This window comes from Schistocerca gregaria, chromosome 1 (genome assembly GCF_023897955.1).
Source record: "Schistocerca gregaria isolate iqSchGreg1 chromosome 1, iqSchGreg1.2, whole genome shotgun sequence".
Classification (NCBI taxonomy): Eukaryota; Metazoa; Arthropoda; class Insecta; order Orthoptera; family Acrididae; genus Schistocerca; species Schistocerca gregaria.
The window spans coordinates 731,575,106-731,586,962 of record NC_064920.1 but is presented as its reverse complement, the minus strand read 5'-3'; the positions used below and the strand labels follow the sequence as shown (position 1 = coordinate 731,586,962).

At 37.9% G+C, this 11,857-nt stretch overlaps 1 protein-coding gene across 1 annotated transcript in view; it reads right to left on the bottom strand.

The window, feature by feature from the left end:
• Positions 1-1,355: 1,355 nt before the first annotated feature.
• LOC126267184 (zinc finger protein 37-like) overlaps positions 1,356-11,857 on the bottom strand; it is a 48,458-nt gene continuing 37,956 nt past the window's right edge. The window contains exon 3 of the mRNA XM_049972152.1: positions 1,356-5,209. Coding sequence (XP_049828109.1) covers positions 3,521-5,209 — 1,689 coding nt within the window. The 3' untranslated portion in view covers positions 1,356-3,520. The remainder of the gene's footprint in view (positions 5,210-11,857) is intronic.

Below are 11,857 nucleotides of genomic sequence, written 5' to 3'. Positions count from 1 at the left end.
GTAACTTTCTGTGTCAACAGGTGGCAGCACAGCAGAAGTTTGTAAGATGGCCGACATCGATGTTCGTTTGAGACAGCGTTGTGTGATTGAATTCTTGAATGCAGAAGGTGAAACGCCCATACGCATTCATGAAAGACTGAAGAAGGTGTATGGTGTTGTGACAGTGGATGTCAGCACTGTTAGACGATGGGTTCGTCGTTGTAAGGAAGCTGAAGGGCAAACACCGTTGACTGACGAAAAGCGGAGCGGCAGGCCGATGAGTGCAGTGACTCCACACAACATTCAGCAAGTTGATGACATCATTCGTGGTGACCGTCGGGTGACTGCAGATGAAGTGTGTCGCATTATTTCTCTTAGTAAAGGCAGTGTGATCACGATTATTAAACAATTGGGGTACTCAAAAGTTTGTGCACGGTGGGTTCCAAGAATGTTAACCGATCAGAATAAAGAGGCAAGGAAAACAATAGCCTCCCAACACTTGCAGCGCTTCCGTTTGGAGGGAGATGAGTTTCTGAAAACAATTGTGACAGGGGACGAAACACGGGTGCATTTTTTTGAACCCGAATCAAAGAGGCAGTCAATGGAGTGGCGTCACACAAGCTCGCCGAGGAAGAAAAAATTCAAAACTGTGCGATCGGCAGGGAAAGTTATGGCAACAGTTTTCTGGGATACAGAGGGTGTGATTCTGGTTGATTTTTTGGAGCAGGGATGCACAATAAATTCTGTTCAATACGTCACAACCCTCAAAAAACTTAAAGCACGTCTTCAGCGAGTTCGCCCAACAAAATCAATGGCAGATGTTCTTCTTTTGCATGACAATGCAAGACCACACACCAGTCGTCACACCTCTGACGAGATTGTCAAAATTGGATGGGAAGTTTTGCCTCATCCCCCATACAGCCCTGACCTGGCACCATCAGACTTCCATCTGTTCGGGCCACTAAAAGAAGCTCATCGTGGGATTCATTTTGAAGATGAGGAGGCCGTCAAAACATCCGTGCGTTAATGGCTTAGAAAGCAGAGCTGTGATTTTTACCGTGCTGGGATACATGCCCTTGTTCAAAGATGGACCAAAACTGTAGAGATGGGCGGAGATTACATTGAAAAATGACAAAATGATCCTCAATGTTGTGGTTTTCAACCTATGTAATTGCATTTAAATTTCCTGACAATTAAACGTAGAAAAAAAAATAGGAGGCATTACTTTTTGACTGACCCTCGTATCTCTCATAGCCGTGGATGTGGAAATCTGGTGCTTACTGTGGAATTTGAACTATGATACAGCTCTGCATTTCCACACAGTGCATTTCCAGGCAGTGTTGTTCAAGATGAAAGTAATGAAGAGGAAATAAATCTCTCTTTGTAACTCACTTTAATGTATATAACAATTTCCTTCTCACATACAAATACATATAAAAATAGAAAAATATGTCCTCAAAATAAATACATTTAATGACTAGCATTCCAGATATGCAGAAACAATTCAAATGTAGTCTTTACATTCACAGCAAGTAATTTATTGTCATAAAAACCACTATGAGCTCTTGAAAATGAAGTCTTTCGCAATGCCACTGTTGTATAAAACATTCTCAGACTCCTTAAAAACCTTAAGTCTTGGACAGTTACCTGCAGCACCTTTATCAGGAGCAATTGACTGCAAATTTGCAGCTGGGGCAGCCTTATATAGTCCACAGAAAGCTTCTGACTAGTTGGTAATTACGTAATGCTGTTGCAGATGGTGTCAACGACTGCACTTGTGGTCCCACACTCTCATAGTAGTGTAAAAATTGCGATGACTATTTCTGCCTCTTCTCTGCACTGACAGCTCACTTCCATGCACCGCTTAAGATTGTACCCACTATCACAGTTGAAGTTCCGATCATACATTTGTATTTCTACAGCCTCTTTAATTACAGAATCCCAGTATGTAGGAGCCTGCAATTTTATGTTTTTATGGGAAGCTGCGCAATTTTATGTTTTTTTGGGAAGCTGTGCTCAGCAAATGCAGATTTCTCCAGTTCTTGATTTTTAATATGCCACTGACGTTCTCCATAGCGGGCAGAAGTGGTCCGAATGGACTGATCGATGTAATTGCTACTGCACTTACAAGGTATATTATAAATCCCAGGGATCTGTGGCCGAGACTGTGCTTAACAGGGTGTAGCATCTTCTTTACCGTCTTAGGAGGTCGGAAAATAGGTCCTATACCTCGTCTTCCCAGGACTCAAGCCTTCCTGCTGGATACAGGATGGAAGGAATAGTCAGTACCTCATCATGTGAATGTTCAACATTTTCACATTTCCTTTTCTTGGAGAATGCTGACTTCATATCATACAAATCAGAGTTGTTCTTTTTGAAAACATTCTCCCGATGATTGATTTCAGAATACAAGTGGTCCTTGTCAAAAACAGTTTCTGCTCTGTGTACCAACATATGTAAAACTGCTCTGTTCTAGACTGGATGATGAAAACTCTGGGCACTAAGATATAAATCAGTGTGCTTTGGCTTGCGTACACTGTGTGACCATGACGTCCATCTGATTTTCGTTGTAGCAACACATCTAAAAATGTCAGCCTTCCTTCTATCTTTGTCTACACAATGAACAGGATGTTTGGGTGCATACTGTTCACAGGTGCAAGGAAGTGCTGCAGAGCTTCTATGCCTTGTGGCCAGACCACAAACATGTCCCCAACACAATGATAGCATGAAGATGGTCGAAAGGGAGCAAAATTTAATGTATGCTCCTCAAAATGTTCCATAAAAAAATTGGCCACTGCTGGAGACAATGGAAACTCCATAGCCATTCTGTCTGTCATTTCATAAACTGTACTGCCTTACAAGACACAGGGGTTGTTATAACACATCAGAACAACTTCCTTTCACAAGGAAAACGCTTTGCCAAAAGTTTCACTATGTCCTCCACAGGAACTTTTGTAAATAGTGAGACCACATCCAGGCTGACTAAAAAATGAAAATGGGATTTATGACATTCCTTGCAAGTGCAGTAGGAACTACATCGGTCAGTGCATCTGCACCGTTTCCAACCACCATGCTGAGCATCAGTGGCATATTACTAATCAAGAACTGGAGAACTCTGCAGCTGCTGAACACAGCTTCACAAGCAAACAAAAATACTATTAAATGAAACAAAAGTTTTGTTCCAGGCTCCTACATACTGGGATTCTGCAGTTAAAGAGGCTGTAGAAATAAGAATGTCTGACATGAACTTCAAATGTGACAGCAGATATAATCTTAGTGGTGCATGGAAATGAGCTCTCTGTGCAGAGAAGAGGCAGAGATATCTGTCACAATGTTTATGCTACTACAGGAACGGTGGTGCCACCAACATAGATGCTGACACCATCTGCAGCAGCATTATGTAATCACCAACCAATCAAAAGCCATCTATGGACTATATAATACCACCATAGGCACTATAAACTCTTCTTTGTTTAACATGTTTTTAACAATGAACAAAAGCACCATAGCTGGAGATCTGGAAATAAAAGATAAAGTTTGACTACTTTTCAGCATTTTCCTGTGTTTCACACACTGTCTTGTGCTTTGTTCGTTTATGTTTGTCTAACGTACTTTTCACAGTGAATGCCATATCACATTGCTGACACTTGTATGGTTTCTGCCCTGTGTGTGTCCGCATGTGAACTTTCATGTTATGACTAATAGATTTTCCACATACAGAGCAAGTGACATACTTCTTGCCATTTTCTACATGAGACTTCTCATGAGTGTGTAAGTTACGAGCTGAGGCAAAACATTTATCACAATGGCTACATTTAAATGGGCGATCTCCCATATGTTCATTTATATGGGCTGTCAACATGGATTTACGCAAAAAACCTTTACTACACATTGAGCAGTTGTATGGTTTATCTTTTGAATGTTTTTTTGCATGCTGGTTTAGATTTCCAATACTGCTATAAAATTTTCCACAGACTGTGCACTTGTGAGGTTTTTCACCAGAGTGTGTTCGCAGATGTACTTTGTAATCAAATTCTTTCATGAAGCCTCGTTTACACACATCACAATTAAAGCGAAAAAGGCCTTCGTGTGTGCGCATATGCGATTGTAAGTGAGATTTTGTAGCAAACTTCTTGTCACATTTTTCACATGAATGTTGTAAGTCCCCATTGCAAACACTGCTATGAGCTCGAAGATTGGACACAGATGAAAAACTATGACCACAGTGTTCACAAATAAAAGGGCGTTCGCCCGTGTGTGTGCGCAAATGCACTCTCAGAGAATTTCTATGTAGAAATCCACGGCCACACTGCGAACAACTGAGTCTGAATCTGCCCTGATGTCGCCTCAAATGGTCATCGAGACTGTGCCGCTGGATGAAACCACGCCCACAAATTTCACATTGAAATCGGAATTCACCTCTATGCACCAACAAATGATTTTCTAAACGTCGTCGCATTGAAAATCCACGGCCACAACGGTCACAGTAAAAACTGTACTGTTTTGTATGCATTTGTTTATGCCTGCTCAGATACTCTTTGCTACAAAATGATTTATCACATAGAGCACACCAAAACTTTTTGCTTTCAGTTTCATTTTGTTGGCTGCCATTTTCATTTGAAATCTCACACTGTGCAGTACATGAAGATTGATTACTTTCACTTTCAATTGTTTTCACTTTTGAAGACAGACTATTTTCACTTGAAACCTCATGGACCTTAATTACAGTTTCCTCCTCTACTATCAAACTGGGTGCTTCGATGCATTTTGTCTCAGGAACTTTGTTAGTAATATCAGAAATAACATCAACCGCTGATTTATCACTTTCATTATTTACATCCTCGGAGAGGTCAGAACTCTTAACTTCCATATTACCCCCTTTCCCACTGTTCACCCACCCATCATTTGCATTTAAAGGCAAAATTTCTGGCCTACTTGCAAACAACTGTTTCAGGTCTTGTTTAACAGCATCTAGTTTCACTTCAAGGCAGTCTATTGTGTCAATAAGGTTTAAACATCGTCTGCAAATGGACACGTCGCATGTTGATATGTGATTCAGTACACCATATGATACAATTTGCTCCAGCTTCTTCGCAACAGGGGTGTTGCTGACAGAAACAAGTGGAGAACTGCTGCTCATTTGCACAAGGCACACACTCGACATGCTTGAACTTGCTGTCACACTACACACGAAACACCTTTCTGGTGTATTTCTATCCAGGCCAACAATCTGTAACAAATGAGAAGAAAATGGAGTATCTTAACACCAGGAGATTCACAATAATGTTCAACTATCTTACACATGCATCCCTGAGCTAATTTAGGCAGTTATACATGCGTTATGACCAACTCATTCAAATGGTCAATTCCTTTTGAGAATATTTCTATATCAGGTTTCCTAAATTGCCCATAAAGATTATTTTTACACATGTCCTACTTATTAGATACTATGACAGGAAGGAAATTATCAGTTATCAACTGACATTGTTGTCTCAACACAACTAACAAGACTTTAAGCTGACATATTACAAGCTGGTTTTTCCCAGGATATTCAACCAACATTTCCCCATCATGAGTGGCTGGCACTGTCAAAGGTGTACCCTCTACTGCCACTAGTGTACTCGAGTGTGATCCTTTGACAATGCCAACCACTCATGCTGACAAAACATTGGAAAATTGTTAAACAAACATCAGCCACAGATCCCAGCAGTCAATATGCAACAAGTGTCCACGAAAGCCTCAAAAATTTTGTAAGGCTGGGTTCTACAGTGAAGTTCTACGAGAAAAACAAAATAAATAAAAATAGAGATTAAAATCTTGTCAACAACATCATTAGAGACAGTGCACATGTTCACATAGAGAAATAGGAAAGTATGTTTTGTTATTTTCAAAGAAACTGTCAGGGTATTTACTTTAAGCAATTAAGAGAAAAATCTGGATTGCCACCCCACTACGTGAGAAATAAGCTAAACAACAACTAGCCACTTAATAATTAGCGGTTTTCTTCTTTCTTCAACATTTTGACTGCCTGAAGCCTGCAGCAGACACAGCGGGGATTCCAACAGAAACCGTGTGCCCGCCAGCAGTCACATTCTCCACCTGATGCGCTGGTGCTGCTGCTCGCAGTGTGGTTTCAGTTGCCTGATACTGCAGCTGTGTGTGTTGAGTTGCATTTGCACGTGTGTGTGTGTGTGTGTGTGTGTGTGTGTGTGTGTGTGTGTGTATTCGTCTATTTTTGACAAAGGACTTACTGGCCGAAAGCTTTTTTGTTGTGCCTATCTGCAGCTCAGCATCTCCACCATATCGTGAGTGGCAACTTTCCTTTTCATAATATTGTTACAATTTTTAGTACAGCATATAATGCAGTACTGTGCATTAATTTGTATTTCCTGACTGAGTTGATACCAGTATACAGGAACACAATATTCTGAACTTTACACACCATCAAGACATATACTGTACCAAACAGAGAGAAGCACACGGCCACTGGCAAGCAAACAGCGTCAGGTGTGACACCTCTGCTATGTCTGCCGAAGGCCTCGAAGCAGTCAAAGCACCAAATTTTATGAGTTTTGGTCAGCTACATTTGTCTTCAAGGTGCTTGCATCTAGTTTATTATTTATGTAATTTTGAACACATGATGTGGGGCACATTTTCTACAGATTTCTGCTTAAGGTCTGCTCATAGCTATTCTTGTATGTTTTAAAAATTTGAAACATATAGTGTATTCAGATATAACAGTATGTCATAAGAAAAATGTTGAACTTTGCAAACTAATTACACAAGATTCAAACAAAACTGTCTGCCCTTAAACTTTTTTTGTGTGTACAAATACTTTATGTTGATTGCTCATATGCACATACAAAAACAATATAATCATATTATTACATGATTATTATGAAATACCACTACTGACGTATGCTAGAAAATATTATGTATAAGGCAAGACACATTATTATGTTATGAAAAATTAGAAACACACAAAAAATAACTACATATGCCTTAAGCAATGTATTAAACAATGGAAAATCTAGAATTGAATAATGACAACATTATGAAAAGGATAGATCACTACTTACCATGTAGTGGAGATGACGAGTCACAGATAGGTACAACAAAAAGACCACTAAGCAAGCAAGCTTTCAACTAAAAGGCCTTCTTGAGAATTAGGCAACATATATGTACACACACACACACACATTTATATAAATGTGTCTGCATGAATGTATGTGTGTGCATATTGTCTAATTCAGAAGAAGACCTTTTGGCTGGAAGTTTACTTGTTTAACAGTTTTTTTCTTGTGCCTATCTGCAACTCAGCATTTTTTCAGTAACATATTATAATAAATATGTGTCTTTTGTAATGTAGATACCACCAATGACAGGCAATGCTCTAAACTAGTCCATAAAATAAACTAATACCAATAATTAGTCATTAATATGACATGTTTACAATTTCTGTTATCTTGCAGAAATTTACCAAGCTTAACAGCCCACTTTCATACACAACTGACATATCTAAGCTAATATTTTATGCAGGCTGAGGTGAACAACAAAATGAACAATTGATGGTTTACATCACATGAAGGTATTACAGTTTTTTTGTAAGTTAATCCTGCTTGTTTGTTCAGGGCAATATGACCCAGAAAGAAGTTGGTTGTTCCACAGGATTTTTATATTTAAATGCTAGTACTTGAAATAACATTCGATATAGCGTAAGATTCAAATGAAGAAAAACAAGTTTCTCTCCCTTGTTACGGCTCAATTTGTTACAGTTGTATGCCTTGGGTCTACCCCATCCGGTCAAATCTGTCCAGACAGTCCTATGTAATGCAGAATGGACCAGCACACTTTACAAGAGGTTGGTTCTGTCATTATACAAGGAGGCTGGGAGTATGGCATCCTGAAATATATAGATCAAGGCAGCCATCTAGATGCAGTAATTCTTGATTTCCACAACACATTTTATTCAGTATCATACTAAAGCTTTTTTTTTTTTTTTTTAAGTACAGTCACAGAGTATCAAACAAAATTTGTGACTGGATGGGGGATTTTTTGGTAGAAAGAACACAGCATGTTGTCACAGATAGAGACCCTTGCTGTTCATGTTGTACATTAATGACCTAACGGATGAAATTAATAGTAACCTTAGACTTTTCACAGATGACACACAGTTATCTCAAATACTGTATTCTCTGAAGCAAAAAAAAGCTGCACAAATATTCAGTTAGTTCTTGATAGCATTCTGAAGACGTGCAAAGACTGATAATTTGTTTAAATGTTCAGAAATCTAACATTGTGCACTTCATAAAATCAAGAAAAGTAGTATCATACAACTACAATACTAATGAGTCACAAACAGAACTATTAACACACTGACTGCCACAAGGCCACAGACGACCATATCAGAGCCTCAGGTGTGATACTGTGGCCTAGCCTGGTGTGGCAGTGAAACATCCATCACTATGCATCCGGCAATCAATGTTTTAATTCATAAAATCACTTAGGTACAACAGTTGGTAGGGTTATGAAATAGAATAATCTCACAGGCTCAGTCATAGATAAAGCAGATGGCAGACATCGGGTCATTACTTAAATTCACTCAATCTATAAAGAAATTTGTTACAAAAGACTTGTATGACCCATCTTAGACCATTGCTCAAATATGTGGGACCAGTAGCAAATAGGACTAACAGGAGAGACTGAACATACACAAAGAAAGGCAGCACCAATGGTCATAGGTTTGTCTGATCCAAGAGAGAACATCAAAGAGATGCCAAAAGAGCTGAACTGGCAGGCACTCAAAGATAGATGTGAAGCGTTCCACAAATGCCTACTCACAAAGTTTTTTAAGAACCAGCATTTCACAAGAAATGTAGAAACATTATACAGTCTCCTATGTATATCTCTTGCAGAAACTGTGAAGATAAGATTAGACTTATTACAGCATGCACGAGCAATTTAAACAGTAATTCTTTCCGTGCCTCGCATGCCAATGGAAGGGAAAAGATGACTGACTGACAATTCTACAGTACAACAGGTGTTTAAATACAGGTGTTAAAACTATTAAAACATAAAACTGAATGAAAAGTCTGCTGAAGCTGTATATATTTAAGTCAATCAGAGACCCACACAACCAGTTTCACAACTTCCAAGTTACATCTTCTTGTGTTCCTACAAAAAAATTATAAATTAATGCTTTGATAATGGGTAAATGAAGTTATCTGAGACATCTTAAAGTACTGAGTGAACTGACTTAAATAAGGAAGAAAATATTATGGATCTAGTTAGGTATACTAGGTGTGGATCATATTCACCCAACGAAGGGTGGGTCTACATGTATTTAGTAACTAAGATTTGGTATTTAATACCAAAAGAAGATTACTTACAGATGCTATGTCATATGGTATAGGGAGTTGTTAAGGAATGCTGCAGAGTAACAGTTGGCGACAGTCTGTAACAACCTCCTACACCATATGACACAGCATTTGTAAATAATCTTCTTTTGGTATAAAATAACGAATCTTATGGAATATGTATTGGCCTAGTCTTTGTTAGGCAAATGTAATTCACATGTATCTAACTAGATCCATAATATTTTCTTCCTTATTTAACTCTATTCACTCAGTACTTTAAGATATCTCCGATAACTTCATTTCCTCATTATCAAATCATTAATTTATAAAAAAAATTTGTACAGCTATACACCAGAAGATGCAATTTCAAAGTTGTGAAACCGTTTGTGTGGGTCTCTGATAAACTTAAATAAATACAGCTGTATTTAAACACCTGTTATACTGTATGGATCGTCAATCACACATGTATAGCTATTTTAGCTGTGGCTGCCCCAGTTTTAAAACTATCTGAAAGTGAGGGAACCCTAGCATGCCTTGCCATGAGAAGTACTCTGTGCCATGCACTTCACAATGGATTACCAAGTATAGATATACTGCCAGTAGTGCTGTGGGGAATGACAGGTAATGAGTTTATCTTAGAAACTGATACCTGTTGCATAATTTCATTGAGGCTCATTTACCTGTAAACAAGTGAGTGTGAATAGGAGGTGAACAGCAGGCACATGTGTTTCTCAATTTGATATTAAAATTTTTCAAGAAAGGGAAAAATTCATCTAATTTGAGTCAACTGCATCGTTTCAAGAAGTTCACAATGAACTGCAAGAAAAATTAATTATAATGACTTGGCCAAAATTAACACCTCATATCAGGCAACATGTAGTGTCTCATAGAGATAAATTACTGCATTCCCAGAGGGGCAAATGCAGTGTATAGCTAAATTACCAGACTGAAGCAAGAAGATGGAAATAACTGCCAAAGAACATTTTTAAACTGATTCATTTCCTGGGTTTTCACTCTAAAAAATAAGCTTTTAAGTTGGTTATCCAAATCTTCTACTGCTAAATGTCATACTATCAAAAGTATGTAACAGCACCCTACTGAAGGATGTGGTTCTACAACAGAACTTAATTGATACGTAGTGACAGGGTGTGACATAAGAAGCTTTTTAGGTCATAATGCTTGTTCATACTCAAAAATTGTGCTATGAATTTTCTCAAAACTCATTCTATGGATTTTACTAATCAACAAGAGTGCTTTGTTTTATTTTAAACATGCACTATTCCTAAGAAAGTCTATTATTGCATGGCAACTATTTAAGAGCAATAACTGCCACTGATCCATTTATGTAACAGAAAAAGCCCTTGGTATCTGTTATTTCTCACACTGTCCATCATATGTCACTGAACCGATTAGGTCTTAAAAGAAAGGAAATAAAAGTTGAAATAATGTTCTCAGAAATTTGTGTATATGTAGAAAAGATCATCAAAAACTGCATCACACCTCCCTGACTTTAATATCCCATGAAACAATCTTTTCAAGTGACATGTATTTTGTTCATGTAAGGGTACCTTAATGCAACACTTAAAATTTATTGGACCTTTAATACCACCAGTTATTTTAGAATCACACTTGATACTAGTAACAACACCACACTCAACAGCCCAAGTTTCTTTTAAAGGAAGGTTTTTAAGCCATGCTAGATGCACATTAACTTACATAGTGACATTAAAATAGTGACAAAACTCATGTGATCACCCTATGGCTATATCTCAAGATCATTTCAAACTTATCACAGAACCACCAGTACATAAAATAAGCAGAGAGAAATTGATACAGACCAAAGATGATCAAGAATGCCCAAGCTATACAAAAATGTTATTAGAAGCATTCCTGAGACAACACAAGGCAAAACACGGTAGTAAGTTAAGAGAAACAAAAGCGAAACTGAGTAGAAAAAAGTCTGCAGAATTAGGTGAACATATTATGATGTAGTGTGAAATCACATTGATACATATAAATACATGTATTTTAAAATGATTTGTGCGTATTATCTATAAAACTGAATGCACAGAGAAAAATGAAATCTGCACAAATAAAAGGTAATGTCCAGACTGACTGACTCATCATGGCCTAGCCCAGCCCAAACCACTATGGACAGAAACTTGAAATTTTGAAAAGGTGTTGATGTTATACTGTAGGCATCACTTACTAAGACATTTTTTGAAATTTCCCCCTGAACAAGGTGAAATAAGGGATGAAAGGTTTTTTGAAAATTTGTTGCTATTAACACTATTTTGAAACTAGACCTATGAAAATTGGTATTTGTTTTCTCGGTCAGAAATTAAAAAAATTTTGGTATTTGACTTCTCAGTTACAAACAAAAATTATACGTATTTCAGTGGTTTTGGAAATTCAACTCCTAATGGGATGAAATAGGGCCAGACTGATTCATTGACTCATCGTCACTCAGCCCAAACTGCCAAGGATAGAAACCTGAAATTTGGAGGGGCACTGGTAGCCGA